The sequence below is a fragment of the Tiliqua scincoides genome, chromosome 3 (assembly GCF_035046505.1).
Source record: "Tiliqua scincoides isolate rTilSci1 chromosome 3, rTilSci1.hap2, whole genome shotgun sequence".
Lineage (NCBI taxonomy): Eukaryota > Metazoa > Chordata > Lepidosauria > Squamata > Scincidae > Tiliqua > Tiliqua scincoides.
The window spans coordinates 151548196-151567215 of record NC_089823.1 but is presented as its reverse complement, the minus strand read 5'-3'; the positions used below and the strand labels follow the sequence as shown (position 1 = coordinate 151567215).

The 19020-nt window shown below is 43.5% G+C and overlaps 1 protein-coding gene and 1 pseudogene across 2 annotated transcripts in view; both read right to left on the bottom strand.

Moving 5' to 3' along the window:
* Positions 1-16806, bottom strand: part of LOC136643673 (hexokinase HKDC1) — a 47127-nt gene extending 30321 nt beyond the window's left edge. For both annotated transcript variants that reach the window (XM_066618894.1, XM_066618893.1), the window contains exons 1-4: positions 12592-16806; positions 2210-2372; positions 930-1078; positions 104-223 (exon numbers count right to left, since the gene is read on the bottom strand). In XM_066618894.1, coding sequence (XP_066474991.1) covers positions 104-223; positions 930-1078; positions 2210-2372; positions 12592-12654 — 495 coding nt within the window. In that variant the 5' untranslated portion in view covers positions 12655-16806. The remainder of the gene's footprint in view (positions 1-103; positions 224-929; positions 1079-2209; positions 2373-12591) is intronic.
* On the bottom strand, positions 6028-6144 carry LOC136647161 (5S ribosomal RNA; annotated as a pseudogene).
* Positions 16807-19020: the final 2214 nt, after the last annotated feature.

Genomic DNA, 19020 nt, shown 5'->3' with positions numbered 1-19020 from the left:
CACCTACTCAGTTCTAGAACAACTGGTAATAATTCTGCTCAAGATTCACCCTGGCTGGGAAACCACAGGTACCCTTGTAGCTGAAGATTACTGATGGTCTTACCTCATCTAACTTATTCTGTTTGCAAGGAAAAGAAAATGTAAAACCAAGAGGTAATTTTTTATGCTTTATGTCCTTGGTCTCCATGAAGTCTGCGAGACAATCACCTACATATTGAAACAGCTGTATCAAACAGAAAGGAAACATTAGCCAATTATAACTAGTTACATATTGTATAGTACTTACATATTTACATTTTCTCCCATACAAGAGTTCTATACATCTCAAACACAACAGGAGAAGAACAATGCCTATTTTAACAATGGTGATATTTTCAATATTCCCCTAAAAAGTCTTGAACCTGAGCCATTCCTCAGGGTCAGCAAAACTGAATTCACTTTGCTAAAAATGTCATTCTCAAGATCCTCTCAGCATGTGGTAACCATTGTTTTTAAAAGCAACCTAGATTTGACTTTAATCACAGCATTGGCCCTAGCAAGCTTGCTTTTTCTTATGCAAATAACACATGGAGGGACTGAACTAGGGTATGGGGGCTTTAAGTCATACACACACTGTTTGGAACCAATGGAGAGTTGTTTCAGGACAAATAGTGCAACTAGGATCCACTGATCCAGTTTAGAACCATGGTGGGGATAGACATAAAACCTCCCTCCCTTCCATTTTGGCCTAAGCCACACTAATTTGCAGATGAGACTATCCTGGACTGTGGTGTTCTGAACTGTTATACACAAGGAACACTGCATGTTTTAAGAGCTTGCAGGTATCACAAATTAAAATTGGCCCAATAAAATACATAATTTTACATATTCCATAGGACAAGTACTTTCATCACAGAGAAGAATATCCCAAAGAAATAGGCACTACTTACATCGGTCCCATTCCCATGTATTATCTCTTTAGGTGTTGGATAGAATTGACTCTCCATTTGAACATTTTGCTTCCCATTTTCAGACACCTTGACCTTTAGGACTCTGAATTTGGAGCCCCCAAGGTCTAAAGCAAGAAATTCACCCTTTTCTATAACAGAAGCAGAAGAAAAAATTGTTATACTGTATCTTTTTTTCACACTGTGAAGAACTGGATCTCAATTCTGGAGGTCAAATACAGGTATTACTGCCATTCCTAGAACAGTTCCTTATACAGTAGTTACAGCAGTTATTTGAGAAACTAAGGGTATTCAAGGATGTATGAGCTTCTTAACTTAAGAATTATATATTAGAAATGCTTAATACTATTACAGAACTCTAGTTTCCACAGGTTCCATAACAATTAAACCATAACAATTAAAACTATTTAAATCTCTATGCCTACATAGTGCCCACTTCCCACTGGATAGGCTTCTTAGGGCCCAATCCTATCCAACTTTCCAAGCACTGATACAGTTGCAATGCAGTCTTGAGTTAAGGAGACAAATGTTCCCTTATTTTGAAAGGGCCTCTGTGATTGCTTCCCCACTGCAGAATGCAGCGCATGCCCCATTGGCATGGTTGCATCAGTGCTGAAAAGTTTAAGAACCCCAAGACAAAAGTCAAATTCAGCAAGCTTGGCATTCCATGTTTGGGATGGCACCCCATCCCAATCATAATGAAATAACATGGTTTGTTGCTTGTTCATCTCCCTTTCCCATCTGCACACCTGTAGGTAGTTAAGTAAGCAATTCTTCAAGATTGCCCTGGAGACTCCCGGAACCAGCCTTGATCTCTGGGTGACTATGACTAGCAACGCTGGACATTTTAAGAGGGCCTTCAGGAATGTTCAATATTCCAGCGTGTTGAATCAAGATATCCAAGAGTAACTTCAGTCAGCTTTGACAACCCTAGTAGAAAGAGACTTCCACCCTACAGTGGTAAAGAAGGTGATACAGGTAGGTGCAGGTGCAGCCAAAGACCTGTTTCACTGTAGTGCATTCTGCAAAAGTCAGATGGAGTCATGTTGCCCAGCCTTCCTTCACTGGGCTACAGTATGCCTGCCTATGCAATCTGATTCACATCACAACAGAGAGCCCAACCGCATTCCCCCCTCAGTCTACCTTCACAATTCCTCTCAACTGTGTGGTGTGAAATTTTTGGGAAATCTTGGTGTACTTTATCATGAACCACTCTTTTCTCAGTATAATGACTGCAGAAGAAATCCAAAATGGCTGCTTACCCGAGCCATCGGGAATTGACCGCACAAATGTTGGCAACATTTTTAGGGTAGCTGTTGGATTGGTGTCTCTTCCCAGACCTTTAACCATTTCTGCCCGGAAGCGAGTCATCACGTCAAGGAGGACATCGTCAGAGAGACGCATGTGGTAGAGGTACCGATCAACCTGCGACAGGACGCAGAAGATAATATTATTGGTTATTATTAAGAAATACGTACAGTGCTCCACAGCAAGTGAAACTTTTACACTGGTTAGGAACTTACTCCCATGAACAAACATAGCCACAACCCCCAAATATACTGTACTGACCTGAACTTAGTTTCCATTCTCACTAGCCCTTTCACACACAGTGTTCACTATTAGCACCACCTTAATTGCTTTCTGCACAGAGAACTGTCTACATGCAAAGTGCTCAAGAATGGGAGGGGTGAGTGATCCCTCTGTGTTTATCTTACTGGTTTCCCCTGCCTCAGAAATCCCCAGTGAACCAAGGTACACCTATGCCACCATTTTATTAATCAGCTCAAAAAGCAGTTTACTTGTCATTGAGTCCTCCAGTTTCCCTGGGCCGTGCAGATTTGAAAAGAATGCAGACAACTCTTAGAAAGCCAGCCAGAGCATGGTTTGGCCTACTGGCTTGTAATTTCCCATTCTGGTTAAGAATGGGCTGGTTGAAATGATACCAGCACCCTTCACGTGAGGAGCATTTTAAAGCAGTATTGAAACCACATGATTAGGAATGGTTTGAATGTCTTCTTCCATGTGACTATGTGAGGCTATGCCTGGTAAGGAGGGAGAGTTATGCACATATGTACTCTTCCTCACATGAGAGGCATGGCTATCACCTAACCCCAAGCAGGAAATCAATGTTCGAAATAAAAACCAATTAGAGTTGGAACGTAGATGTTCTACAAGGAATACCCTTCCTGATTTGATTACAAAAGTAAGAGCATGTAATTTAGCATTTTACCCTGTGTTCGTGTGATACCTAAGCCATTCTACGGTACATTGATATTTTTCTCAATATCCAGTCCAGTCTCTCCAGAGTGCATGGAGGCTGCTTAAAACAACAGTAATAGAGGCCCAGCAGAGGTGTATACCGCAAAGAAAGAAGGGTTCCACTAAATCCAGGAGAGTGCCCGCATGGCTAACCAGCCAAGTTAGAGAGGCTGTGAAGGGCAAGGAAGCTTCCTTCCGTAAATGGAAGTCTTGCCCTAATGAAGAGAATAAAAAGGAACATAAACTGTGGCAAAAGAAATGTAAGAAGGTGATAGGGGAGGCCAAGCGAGACTATGAGGAACGCATGGCCAGCAACATTAAGGGGAATAATAAAAGCTTCTTCAAATATGTTAGAAGCAGGAAACCCGCCAGAGCAGCGGTTGGCCCTCTGGATGGTGAGGGAGGGAAAGGGGAGATAAAAGGAGACTTAGAGATGGCAGAGAAATTAAATGAGTTCTTTGCATCTGTCTTCACGGCAGAAGACCTCGGGCAGATACCGCTGCCAGAACGGCCCCTCCTGACCGAGGAGTTAAGTCAGATAGAGGTTAAAAGAGAAGATGTTTCAGACCTCATTGATAAATTAAAGATCAATAAGTCACCGGGCCCTGATGGCATCCACCCAAGGGTTATTAAGGAATTGAAGAATGAAGTTGCAGATCTCTTGACTAAGGTATGCAACTTGTCCCTCAAAACGGCCACGGTACCAGAAGATTGGAGGATAGCAAATGTCACGCCTATTTTTAAAAAGGGAAAGAGGGGGGACCCGGGAAACTATAGGCCGGTCAGCCTAACATCCATACCGGGTAAGATGGTGGAATGCCTCATCAAAGATAGGATCTCAAAACACATAGACGAACAGGCCTTGCTGAGGGAGAGTCAGCATGGCTTCTGTAAGGGTAAGTCTTGCCTCACGAACCTTATAGAATTCTTTGAAAAGGTCAACAGGCATGTGGATGCGGGAGAACCCGTGGACATTATATATCTGGACTTTCAGAAGGCATTTGACACGGTCCCTCACCAAAGGCTACTGAAAAAACTCCACAGTCAGGGAATTAGAGGACAGGTCCTCTCATGGATTGAGAACTGGTTGGAGGCCAGGAAGCAGAGAGTGGGTGTCAATGGGCAATTTTCACAATGGAGAGAGGTGAAAAGCGGTGTGCCCCAAGGATCTGTCCTGGGACCGGTGCTTTTCAACCTCTTCATAAATGACCTGGAGACAGGGTTGAGCAGTGAAGTGGCAAAGTTTGCAGACGACACCAAACTTTTCCGAGTGGTAAAGACCAGAAGTGATTGTGAGGAGCTCCAGAAGGATCTCTCCAGACTGGCAGAATGGGCAGCAAAATGGCAGATGCGCTTCAATGTCAGTAAGTGTAAAGTCATGCACATTGGGGCAAAAAATCAAAACTTTAGATATAGGCTGATGGGTTCTGAGCTGTCTGTGACAGATCAGGAGAGAGATCTTGGGGTGGTGGTGGACAGGTCGATGAAAGTGTCGACCCAATGTGCGGCGGCAGTGAAGAAGGCCAATTCTATGCTTGGGATCATTAGGAAGGGTATTGAGAACAAAACGGCTAATATTATAATGCCGTTGTACAAATCGATGGTAAGGCCACACCTGGAGTATTGTGTCCAGTTCTGGTCGCCGCATCTCAAAAAAGACATAGTGGAAATGGAAAAGGTGCAAAAGAGAGCGACTAAGCTGATTACGGGGCTGGGGCACCTTCCTTATGAGGAAAGGCTACGGCGTTTGGGCCTCTTCAGCCTAGAAAAGAGACGCTTGAGGGGGGACATGATTGAGACATACAAAATTATGCAGGGGATGGACAGAGTGGATAGGGAGATGCTCTTTACACTCTCACATAATACCAGAACCAGGGGACATCCACTAAAATTGAGTGTTGGGCGGGTTAGGACAGACAAAAGAAAATATTTCTTTACTCAGCGCGTGGTCGGTCTGTGGAACTCCTTGCCACAGGATGTGGTGCTGGCGTCTAGCCTAGACGCCTTTAAAAGGGGATTGGACGAGTTTCTGGAGGAAAAATCCATTATGGGGTACAAGCCATGATGTGTATGCGCAACCTCCTGATTTTAGGAATGGGTTAAGTCAGAATGCCAGATGTAGGGGAGAGCACCAGGACGAGGTCTCTTGTTATCTGGTGTGCTCCCTGGGGCATTTGGTGGGCCGCTGTGAGATACAGGAAGCTGGACTAGATGGGCCTATGGCCTGATCCAGTGGGGCTGTTCTTATGTTCTTATGTTCTTATGTTCTCCCTTGTTCTTAAACAGCAGACTAGCCAAGTTCACTTATGGGTAGAGGTGCTTGTTTCCAGTAAGATAACAACCTAAGGGCGCAATCCTAACCAACTTTCCAGCACCAAGGTAAGGGTAATGCAGCTCTGAGGTAAGGGAACAATCATTCCCTTACCTTGAGGAGGACTCCGTGACTGCCCTCCAACTACAGGATGCAGCATATGCCCCATTGGCACAGCTATGCCAGTGCTGGAAAGTTGGTTAGGATTTGGGCCTCAGTCTTACTGAACACTATGGGCTTACTTCTGAGTAAAATAAACAACACCATTTTCAAACACTTCCACTTATGAGGGATTTGCAGTTTCTTTCCAAGTACGACTGCCTGAGCATGTACACTTAACTTTAAACAGCAGGGTAATGGACCGGTAGAACAATCACAAAGAAATGATTAAGCTTTCTTGCATAGATTCTTCATTTCATTGAATATTAGACATAAACAGAAAAAGGGGAGAAGAACATGATGATGATGTTGAATGGTTGGCAACCTTCAGTCTCGAAAGACTATGGTATAAGCCTACAGCACCCGGTATTCCCAGGCGGTCTCCCATCCAAGTACTAACCAGGCCTGACCCTGCTTAGCTTCTGAGATCAGATGAGATCGGGCACGTGCAGGGTAACAGTTGCTTGATGATGTTGATGGGTAGATAAAAAAACCCAAGATCATAGATAGTAATAATCTTAATTAGGGTTTACCAGGCTTAATTAGGTTAGGCCAGGAGTGCCAAGCATAAATCCCGTGGGCATTATGCAGCCTGAGGAAGCTCTTCATCTGGCTCTTGGGCTCCTCTAATGCCACCATCAGGTGATCTCAGCTGCTGAACTGTATTGAGGTATTACTGCTGAAAGGGCAAGATTTGTATATTTTCTTTTCAGTCATTTGCACCAATAAACAAAATAAAAGTGTTTATTTTTGGCCATGACATGCTTAATGATGTCAGTTCTTGTTCCAGCCCTCAGCAGGCATAATGAATGCAATTTGGCCCACTGTATGAAACAAGTTGGTTAGGCTGTACTGGTGCAACAGCCCTCAGGTTTTTCCAAAGGCTGTAGGGACAAAAAGACCAGTTTGATCTTCTACTCATCACATAAAAGCCAGTAGTTACTGGATTCCCACTTATTGGGTAAGCACATTCTTACTCTCCCATAAAATCAATTGAACTTAAATAAGGTTGATTTTGGATAGGATCAGATGCTTGGGTTGAAAGTGTCATCTCTGTTAGTGTGACTTATTTGCCCTCCTTGGAAAAAGGACATTTTGTGCTGGAATGTGCAGCATCCAATATGCCAAATGTCCAAGTCAAGGACTAGTTTTAGGATGTTTATACCTCTCCATTTTAAAATGAAATTATGCTTTGTGAATAGAAATATACATAAAGTAGGACAAAGTTGAGACAACTCTAGTCTAGTGAGTAAAAACAAGTCATGTGGGTGACCTAATGGGAAGGGAATTTCATTTACAAGGGTTTTGAACAAATAGGTCTGTTCTGTACTCTGCCAAACATCAATTGTACTCATGGGACATTTGGGGTACATTGCCCATTCTCCATCCCTTTTGAAACCAAATGAGCAGAAATGATCCACTGCACTTCCATGTAAACACAGATAATGATCATTGAAAAAAATATCAGATACTGGCAGGACCCTGGACAAGACAGTAACGAGCCATCAGAGGCATACTGGGAGAAGAGGCATTAGCTTTTCTCTTGGACATTTCTCTTGTGCACAGTTGGACATTAAAATGCCAAACCACCAGCCCCAGAAAGTACCATCTGGAGCTTGTCAGTGTCCATTTCCATGCTATACTTATTTGCTCTCAGATCTACTATTTACCTACCCATGAACTGAAAACTCTGGAAGCCATTCAGAAAATTCATAGGATACTGAGATAACTAGAATAGAGTACTGTTCACTTCCACAATATGTTTTTTCACATATGCTAACTTTGGGTGGTGACCTTCCATAGCTCCCAAAACTAATGTGGGCAGCAGCCAATGCTCTCACACACAGTAGTGTAGTGGTAAATTTTAAAATGCAAAGGGCTCATGACATGCGTGCATACATACCAGACTATAACTATACCAGACTATAACACAACTCTCAATTTTCTTCTCCTGAGAGTTTTCTTATGTTGTGATTTATTTCTGCTTTGAAATGTACAGTATTATGCATTTAAAAGATCTAACTCAATTTTATTCCAAACTCTTGGAATGGGTTGCAATCATTTTAAACAAATACTTAAAAATTGAATTTAAATAATCTAAATTAAATATTAAATGTATATTAGAGTGCTAATCTATGCGTTCTGTGTCCAAAGTTCTGTGTTGAATTAAAGCAAGTGTTCACAGGATTGTAGCTTTAATATAATATGAGCTACATATTTATTATGACCTAGATCAGGGTTCCTCAAACTGTGGATCAGGACCCATTTGTTGGATCCCAACCAATATCCGGTGGATCCTGGGTTGGGCCCATCCTTGCGTCCAGCTGGCTTGAAATCGGAGGACTCTGACTGCAATTGGAGGCCGCACTGGGTCTTTGCAGGCCTCCAGAAGCAGCTGGAAAGTCACTTCTGGTTTACTTCTGGGTTTGCTTTCAGAGGCCTGCAGAAGCGTTCTGAGAACAGGTACCAGAATAGGAGATGGGTTGTGATGCCCTCCACTGCAGAACAGGTGTGTCACAGTGGGGGGGGGGGAGTATGAGAACCCCTAACCTAGACATTAAAATAATACCTTAGGCAAATTTCTAACTTTGCTTCCTACTGAGCTTGATGCTCCTTCTTGGCTAATGTCCTTAGAAAAAGGTTTCCAAATGTAGCATCTGACCACTCCCACTGATGACATCACCCCTCCCGTTGTAGGAAAAGTCCCAGAGTTCCACTCCTCCTCAACTGCACCCCCGCTCACATACTAAGAGCAAGTCCTTTTTTGTATTGGATGGGCTAATGTGTAGATGAAATCTCCTCTATAAACTCTAACAACCCAACCTGAAAGGGGCAGGCTGTTGTTATTGCACCACTTTTGCTGACACTGACTGCCATAAAGCAGTCAGTACCAGTTGTAAAAGGTGCTCTGACAGCATGCTATTCAGCGCACTGCCAGGGATGCTGGCAGGAAGGCCATCCTTCCCTCTTGTCCTAAAAATCAGACCAACCCAACTCTATATCAGCAGTTCCCAATCTTCTCAGTACCATGACCCACCTCATGCTCCATGGTGGGTTGCAACAAGGGAATGACTTAAAGCAGGTGTTCTCAAATTTCTCAGGAGTAAAACTCTTGAGGAGTGTTGGCAGGGGAGGGGGAATGCAGTGATGCAATCCCCAGGATCTTGCCGCTGTCTGGGAGGGGGGGAAGCTAGGGGTTTTCTTTTACTTATACGATGCAGCATCAGGGCTCCTGGGCAGAGCTCTCCAAGCCACAAAGTATATGAAAATAATGATGGCAACTCACTTCCAGTTTCCAGATTGCAAACTGGAAGTGGGTTGCAATTGTTATTTTTACATTCTCTGCAGCTTGGGGAGCCCTGCAGAGACTTCTGGGAGCCTGCTGCTGAGTCATGTAAATAAAAGAAAGCCCCTGGCCCCCCAACAGTGGTGCAATCCTGGTAATTGTGTCTCTGCATTCCCCCTGCCCCTTAAAGAGGTAAAGGCAGAGGTCACAACACCCCAATTTGAGAACCTCTGACTTACCAGGAGGGTAGGGAGGCTCTTCTGGGTCATGCTGCACCAGTGACCCACTCAACTGGCCTCTGTGGGCTTCAGAATGACCCACAGAAGCCTTGGAAAGTCATTTCTGGTTTTCAGAAGCAAACTGGAAGTGGTTTTCCAAAAATGGCTTTCGGAGGCTTCTGCAGGCCATTGGTCACTAGAGTGGGTTGTCAGTCTGGGGCAATCCAGAAAAGCTTCCCCACCCTCCCAGTGAGTAATTCGGCTTCCAAAATGGCTCTCATTTGGACCAAAACAGAGAAAGGGCGGGTGCAAGGGCCCGGGTCATGACCCACCACAACCTACCAGTGGTTTGCAACCCAGTTTGGGAAATCCTGCTCTATATTATTCATAATTAGAGCAGGCCTGGGGTTCCGGTTTTCTACAATTCTTTTAAGTGTAGTATTTAAATTGTTTGCAAGGTGCAGTTCAGACAAACCATCTGCCATGCAGTGGCATTGCTAGGAGGTGCACGGGTGCAGATCACACCAGGTGATGCACTTGGGGTAGTGGTGGCACCACTAGTGGCCAAAATGGTGAAATCTTGGTAGTTTCAAATAATAGCATCAAGTTATATGTCATTCAGTGTGCAATTTCATGCAGAATGAAACAAGCTATGTCGCAATATCTATAATCTATCAATAGTTATGGCTGATTAACCAGAAAAGGAACAATCCAACAAAAAGTGGATTTTCTTAACTCAAAACTGACCAATAAGATTGATTGCTCTGAGAGCCAATGAGGTGTTATTAGCAGAGAACCAATTAGGTGTTGATATGAGTCAGCACATTTCCATGTATCAGAGCTAATACTAGAACTCTTATTCAGTTATGTGAGTGCCATCAAGTTGGCCACTGGTTTTTTGTTGCTTAGAGATTTGCTGAGTGACCTGTACTGTCATATATCTAAATAAGTAAAATTAATGAGGGTGACACCAACCCTAGTGATACCACTGCATTTAGGTTGCGTGTATGATGTTGTAAGTTTTTTCTGTATGGTCTGGTACAGAGGGAGGGCCATCATGTGGGGTGACGCAATGAGCTCTCACACTGGGTGATGCAAAGCTAGTGACGCCTCTGCCACCCTGTTTATGAGGCTGCAGACTGGTGCATCAAGAGATGACAAGGGACATGTATGTTCACAGCCCACTTCACAGGGTAGGCGGGACCAGTCAAATAAATCATCTAGTAGCTGCAGGAGGCACCAGCTGAGATCAGAACCATGTCATCAAACTAGGGAACAAGGATTAACCTTTTCCTCTAGCAGTGTTTTCCTGACAGAAGTCACTGCTGCTGTTTGCCCCCAGTTGAGTATCATTAACCTTGGAGCAGCTTGGAGGGGGGGGGTTAATATTAACCAAGAACATGATGCAGAAGGAAAGGGCTAAACCCTCCTACTTCCCCAGCAAGTGTCAATTCAGATCTCACCCCATTGCTGCTATTGGCACTTTAAAAAAATTGGGGCATCCTTTTCCTGAATCTCACACATCATGTTGAGTTTGGCTCTTAAACAGGTTTGCAGCTGCCACCATCCCTTCTAGTTTGACCCCAAGTTAAAGGTATACCTGGAAAGAATTTCACAGATAGTAAATTTACTTATCTTGACTAACTGTATAAGGATCAAAGGAGGACATCAGCTGGTTAATATGTTTATAGAACAATGGGTTCTTGGAGCCTACTTTTAATTGTAACATCAGCGATAATATTCAAACATCTGCCATGTTCTCTACATTGTAAAATAATGGGGGTGGGGAGAGCTTTCCTCTCTTGTATAACTATTTTTGAAAAAAAATTATATATATAATTTTTTCTATGAAAAAATTTTTCACTATTAGATGATTTTCTAAAAGTCAGCCTTTTAGAAAGAAAAATGCTACTTAAATGAATTGGTGATGGATATAAACTGAGCAAATGAGACATGACCTTTCATGGAACCAATATGGTTCTAAGATGGTTGAAAGTGAGCATTCGGAACCACACTCTGAATATGATTTTGGAGCAATGTATTCAGAGCGAAACTAAAGAAGGTTAAGAATGCAGGGCTGCTGAGTCCTGCGCTCTTCAAGTTTGAGCAGCGACTGTTTAACTCAGCGTGGTGTAACATGTCTCGGACTGGGAGACCATGCTTCAATGCCACCTTTGGTCAGTCATTATTTCAGCCTAGCCTAACTTTTCCGGGACTGTTGTGCAGGTAAAATGGGACAATCACCAGGTATGTTGACCTGAGCTCCTTCGGGGAAGATTATAATAGAAATGTGAAATAAAGTGGAACAAATGGGGGGGGGGAACCATTGGTTATTTAAAAAAAAAACCTAAAATCTATGCTTTTTTGCTTTTTAACTGAAAAGTAAACACCTCTTTCATCTTAGGGCCTCAGGTAATCTGTTGACTGATTACCCAAGTCGGTATCTATTGACAAGAGGGGGAATTGCTTCATTTAACAGCCATCCATTGTAGTGATTAGGTAGAATCCGTGACAACCTACACAATGCTCTGTGGGTTCTGTTAGGACAGTGGGTAATAGCTAAAAGGCTATGAGAAAATGGTGGGAGGACACCAGTCTAAGTGAAAGGAGAACATAGGCCTAGGGAAATGCTACAGAACAACTGGATGTCAAAAGTCTTTCCAAATTTGATTAAATGAGAGGACTTGTGATGAAAGAGCCTGCAGTTTGAATGACTGAATGAATTAATGCATTAAATAATAGTAATGCATAGGTGGCAAGCTTTCTGTTTCAAAACAGAGCTTTTGCTACCTGCTCACTCATGGAAAGATCTTTAGCTTGTTTATCAAAATATGAAGTTACAAATGTTAACATAGAACAACACAGGATGTGAAAAACAATCCTTTGGAACTAAACCCTATTTAAAAAATGGGAACTGGGAAGCAAAGCATTTGAGGAGCTTCTGTCACTCCTTCCAGGTAGCTGGAATGCTTCCACCATTGTCATACTTGCTTTTGCTGGGTGTGCTGCGTGGGGTGGTAAGCATCCTGATCTGAATGAGTTTCATTACTGGTCAGCAGCTCAGCCTCTTCGATTTAAATTCAGGTTTAAAATCCAGAGTAGCTACTCAAACAGCACACACTCTCTTCCATTAATTAAGTCAGTAAGGAAAGGATCTAGTAGTCAGATTCCAGTTCCTTAGAAGTTCTAAACTTTTGCACAGTGCTTAAAGGAACTCCTTTTTCTTATACATGCAGGCATCAATTTTGTTTCATGTATGAGACTGCAATTAAATTGAACTAGCCCAAATTCACCCTCTGCCAATGTCTGTTAAGAATATGCTAACATCCTCCATGAAATTCTTTATTTTTGCCAAAACAAAAACATTCTCAGTTACGTTAAGCGTAAAACAGCCAACATGTGCCAGCTTACCTTTTTGATCTGATCTTCCTTTAGCTTTGTGAAATAAAAAGCCACTAAGTGCACAGCAAACATTTTCTCAGACTGATGTCCTTCTGTTGATAGAATTCCTGGGAGTTCCTAATGCCTTCTGGATCACGTTCATATACTGAGCATAAGAGAGAAGTACTTCAGCAGTGCCATTTCCCAGCAGAGATGCAAGAGTCCCCAGTGCTGCGAGCCCTGAACTAAATCCATTCCGTTTGGTTGGTTCAATGATTAAACTTCAGTCTCCGGCTCTCACTCTCCCCAGAGTCCCTCCCGCCACTTGGTACAGTGGAATACTGGGCAGGTGGCTCCCTGCCAAGAGTGGAGAACAGACATGATTAGTTCCTGGCCCAAGTTTGGCATTTGTACCTCTGAACAATCTAGTTGCCATGGAGGATTCTGTGCTTAACTCAACCCAGCACAATCTTCCACAGCAAGGCACATTTCTAGTCAGAAAAAAGTCATAAACAGAAGCCATTTCAATACACATTATCTCACTTGAAAACTTTATTTGGGGAATCATGCGAGTGTAGGACACCTTTTTTTCTTGGTTATATTAGATAAACCCTCAAGTGCATTTTCTTAGTCAAGTGTGTCACACACTTGTATATCTTTTACTTATGTCCTGTCTAGATTGCTCTCCTGAATGGTCTTCCAGTGGCCACTCCTCCCCTTATCCAAGTAAATCATCTGCCACACAACTGCCAGGTTCTCTCAGTCAAAGAGTTTGGGAAGTGAAGTACTTAGGAATCAAGGCCATCAGAATTTGGTATGGCCAAAATCAGTCATGGACTTTGGCACTGATTCAGGGATAGCCACGTGCAGCAGTTGTGCTGTTCACAACTAGTGCCCCGAGGAGTAGTTGTATATTTGCTTCCAGACTGGAAGGTGACTAGAAACACACACGCCCACCCACATGGTGTAGGACAAGTGGAATTGCATTGAATGTTTTGCTTCCAAATGTGCATCACAACCTGAATCTAGAGCTATAGTCTGTCTACAGTACAGTATTCCTGATCCAGCAAGAGAATTCTCACACGTGTCTGCTTCTGAATCTCCTTGCTGGATTCAAGCCACTGAATCTGATGAGTCACTTCATCCCATCCAGAACGGGAAGCTGAACAATTCTGCCAACCAGTTCAGACCCGTGTTCATGTTTTCAGATAGCAAGGGACCCTGGATTTAGTCTTTGCTGGGGACAGCTTCAGCAAGGATATATGGTTAGCAAGAGCTCTTTCTTACTTGAAAAAGGTCAGCAATAAGAATTCACTGCCTGCCATGTTTTCTGCTATCCTGTAAGACTTTTGTGTGGACACACACATCCACTGCCCCAGGAAGGCAGCTTTACCTCGACCACAGCCATTTGCACCAAAGACAACACAGCATTGTGAACAGCTTGTGTTCACAGTTGTTATTGGCAGCAGACATCAATCAGAATCTAAAGAGCTGCTCATTACGGTTCCTTGCACCCACAGGGACATTGGGAGCAGCAGCATGCCATACTGTGGCATGATGACAAAAGACTTTCCAAATTGGAGACACTGCAAAAATAAGCCCTCAAGTTCCCCTAAATTAGCTCATTAGATTTTACACGCTGTACTTAAAACTACACATTTGGGGGGACCACAATTCACAAATGCTCACCAAGTGTCTTGTTCCAGTTCTTTCCTCCACCAAGTCACATGCCCCTGCTTTGTTACTGATGAAAAAGTGCTCACGGTCACTCATGAGTGAAGAAAGTGCAGGGGTTATCTTGCCACAATTCTACCTGTTGGCAAAACAGAGCAAGCAAGGGCTTCCCAATTACATGTGCAATTGTGGCATTACCAGAACCTTACACCATGTGACTCTGTAAACGTTTTCCCCAGAGAAAGGCTTATAGCAAATCATTGTGTGTAAAGCAGCCCTCAGTTTCCTCAAATGATGCTTGGCATACAGTGATACAGCCTCCCTTTCCATTATTCTCAGTCCCTTCCTTGCACCTCCTTTGGAAGGCCACCACCACACAATTGCGCATAGAAACGGAGAACAATGGCTCCACTGTCTGCAGCTGACATCATCATTCCCTCTGCCCTCATATCCTCAATTAGAGACCAGCTACTGCAGAGGACACAACAATGGCTGGATAGCAATGTTGTCCTTGTTCAGGTGACCTCCTGAAAGACGTGGAAGAATGGGCAGAACTGGAGGAAAAGAGTTGGGGTGAATGGGTCATCAGTGGAAGAGCATTTGCTTTCTAGAAAACAGATTCCAAGTTCAGTTCCTGGCATACCCATGAAGGGGCTGAAAAAGACCCCTGTCTGAAACCCTCTGTTAGTCAGCAGAGACAAAGCTGAATTAAATGTACTACCAAGTATGTAAAAGTTCAGGCTGTGGATATAACTTAAGCCCTGCTCCATGCTCCTTCCTCCCAGGTGCAGGTTTTATTACATGTCATGCCAAAGATCTCAGGGTAGTGGGAATATCCTCGTTATCCCCATCTTATTCCCACAACAACCTTGTGAGGTTGGTTAGGCTGAAAGACAGGCACCCTAGGTCACCAAGCAGGGAATTAAAGTGAAGCATTTATAACTACTATTCTGGCTCTGTGTACCCTTTTTTCTCACCACACCTGTCATGTACTCTGCTAGCGTCCTAGTGCTTGTCTCTTACTCTCCTATTGCTATGATCTCAAAGTTTATTGAAAACAGAGAGAACCAGGATGGGCAGCCAACAGTAGCACAGCTGTTTTCCTAGCATGCTGTTACTGAGGGCTGTTCTCTCTCTTGCATGCAACCTCCAGAACACAAGCAGGGCTACATTACGGAGGTCCTAAGTACTGCAGTGCTCTGACGCTAAAAGAGGAAATGGGGATTGCACGTGATCTCCCAGTGGAGTGGGGGGAGAGGGTGCAATTCTTAACCAAGAGTGGTTAATTGCAAGCCTCTTCAGAAAATCTGCTGATAGATGCAGTTTTATACATGTGGACATCTTGGGCAGTAGAGTACAGTGTGTAAGCACCTCTCAGGCTCCTTCTCTCAAAACACACTACACAATTCCCTCACCTAATTAGAGTAAAACCAAGGTTCAAATCTCTTGTGGGCAGTCTCATATGGCTATGCTTCTAAAATTCTGTGATCTCTATAACATGAAGACTTCTAACTAGCTCCAGAACTTTTTAGTAGGGGATTAGTACAGTACTGCACCCTAATCACTGAGATCACGTGAAACCAGTACTCTTAGTCTAATTGCATCCACATCATTAGCATGGAAGAAAACTTTCATCCAAATTAGCCTTAGAAACGCCTGAACAAACTTCAGAGTGCTCACAACAGTTGCTATGGAGTCACTATGGGAACAAGCAATGAATTAAAGGAAATGCTAATCTCAGCAAAATCCAAAAGAATGTCCTAGACTGAGTGTTTTAATCCTTCAAGGCTCTCACACACATTGTATGCCTTCTAAGAGCACAGCTCAAGACCCTTCTTGTCAGAAGCCCAGAGCAAAGGGCTACCCTTCCAGGTCAGTTCACCCCAAGCTGCTAGGGCTGCTAGCCCTTTAAGGCTAGGAATGGTGAGAAGCCAGCTATCCTCATTTGCGTAGGTAGTGTTGCCAAGTGACCAAAGCACTCAGCACACTGTCTTTGGTTGAGTACTGTGTCATCTTTCCCCTTGCTTATAGGCACCAGCCAGCTACAAACGGGCCTATTCCAAACCCTGTGGCATTGCCTGTAAGAAGCTAACAGCCAGGATGGCCAAGGCAGTGTCGATTGCTTTCCTGCTGCAACATGATCAAAATGTACCCTAAGAACATAAGAGCCCCGCTGGATCAGGTCATAGGGCCATCTAGTCCAGCTTCCTGTATCTCGCAGTGACCCACCAGATGCCTCAGGGAGCACACAAGACAACAAGAGACCTACATCCTGGTGCCCTCCCTTGCATCTGGTTGGTGGGATACCCTGATTGGTGGGAAAGGACCTTGGTTTTCACTCACACACGTGCACCACCATCAGTGTAGAGCTGAGAATCTTGGAGGCTACATCAGCATATGGATGAGTGAGAATACAGCCTAATGCTGCAGTACCCAAGAGCCTTCTACTACCATGTGACTATTTTCTGATTTGTTGACTGACTGAATACTTTACCCTATTACCTCCCACAAAAAGAAAGATTCTCCACCAAGACCAGCATCATAAATACAAACAATAACAGAAGGTATATGTTTTCTTTTTACCAAGTCAGAATCTGACCACCAACTTTGTTTCAACCATATAGAAGCTTGTCTTAACAGGGATCTGCATTATGTCACTGCAGAATTCACCACCACTATAAGCACAGTGCATCTTGAAATCTGTGCCAAGACACCAAAAAAGTGTCAAGATGGTCTTTGGTGTGGACAGGACCCCTGTCCCTGAAGCAATCTGCTTCCCTAAGCTGTGATCTCACACCGATATGAAATGTAAGTACCTATCTTAAGTACATAGGTAAGACCACGCATGCTGGTGCTCCTCACCAGATTGCCTACTATCAGCAACCCCCACTGGTATAGAGACATACATGGGAATGCATGCACACATATGCAGAGGTGACCACTGTCAACAAAATCTATTATCAGTATCTAGAAAGGTTCTGGAACAGATTATTAACCCATTTCTGCCTATTGCACAGGTGTACGCATTTGATCCTTGTTGCGTATATGCAACATTGGGCAGAAATGGCTTAAAGTAGAATGTATGCAAGCACTTAAGAAAATAATGGAGTGATTTCTAGACCCTGGGTTTCTCATGAACAAGTCATGCCAGACTAATCTTCTTTGATAAAATACCTTGTCTAGTAGACTGTGGGAATACCATGGATATACCGTACCTAGATTTCAGCAACACAAGGTCTCACCCTAATTGAGCCCATAGCAACAAAATATTTAACAGAGATGCCTCAGGGAGCACACAAGACAACAAGAGACCTACATCCTGGTGCCCTCCCTTGCATCTGGTTGGTGGGATACCCTGATTGGTGGGAAAGGACCTTGGTTTTCACTCACACACGTGCACCACCATCAGTGTAGAGCTGAGAATCTTGGAGGCTACATCAGCATATGGATGAGTGAGAATACAGCCTAATGCTGCAGTACCCAAGAGCCTTCTACTACCATGTGACTATTTTCTGATTTGTTGACTGACTGAATACTTTACCCTATTACCTCCCACAAAAAGAAAGATTCTCCACCAAGACCAGCATCATAAATACAAACAATAACAGAAGGTATATGTTTTCTTTTTACCAAGTCAGAATCTGACCACCAACTTTGTTTCAACCATATAGAAGCTTGTCTTAACAGGGATCTGCATTATGTCACTGCAGAATTCACCACCACTATAAGCACAGTGCATCTTGAAATCTGTGCCAAGACACCAAAAAAGTGTCAAGATGGTCTTTGGTGTGGACAGGACCCCTGTCCCTGAAGCAATCTGCTTCCCTAAGCTGTGATCTCACACCGATATGAAATGTAAGTACCTATCTTAAGTACATAGGTAAGACCACGCATGCTGGTGCTCCTCACCAGATTGCCTACTATCAGCAACCCCCACTGGTATAGAGACATACATGGGAATGCATGCACACATATGCAGAGGTGACCACTGTCAACAAAATCTATTATCAGTATCTAGAAAGGTTCTGGAACAGATTATTAACCCATTTCTGCCTATTGCACAGGTGTACGCATTTGATCCTTGTTGCGTATATGCAACATTGGGCAGAAATGGCTTAAAGTAGAATGTATGCAAGCACTTAAGAAAATAATGGAGTGATTTCTAGACCCTGGGTTTCTCATGAACAAGTCATGCCAGACTAATCTTCTTTGATAAAATACCTTGTCTAGTAGACTGTGGGAATACCATGGATATACCGTACCTAGATTTCAGCAACACAAGGTCTCACCCTAATTGAGCCCATAGCAACAAAATATTTAACAGAGATGCCTCAGGGAGCACACAAGACAACAAGAGACCTACATCCTGGTGCCCTCCCTTGCATCTGGTTGGTGGGATACCCTGATTGGTGGGAAAGGACCTTGGTTTTCACTCACACACGTGCACCACCATCAGTGTAGAGCTGAGAATCTTGGAGGCTACATCAGCATATGGATGAGTGAGAATACAGCCTAATGCTGCAGTACCCAAGAGCCTTCTACTACCATGTGACTATTTTCTGATTTGTTGACTGACTGAATACTTTACCCTATTACCTCCCACAAAAAGAAAGATTCTCCACCAAGACCAGCATCATAAATACAAACAATAACAGAAGGTATATGTTTTCTTTTTACCAAGTCAGAATCTGACCACCAACTTTGTTTCAACCATATAGAAGCTTGTCTTAACAGGGATCTGCATTATGTCACTGCAGAATTCACCACCACTATAAGCACAGTGCA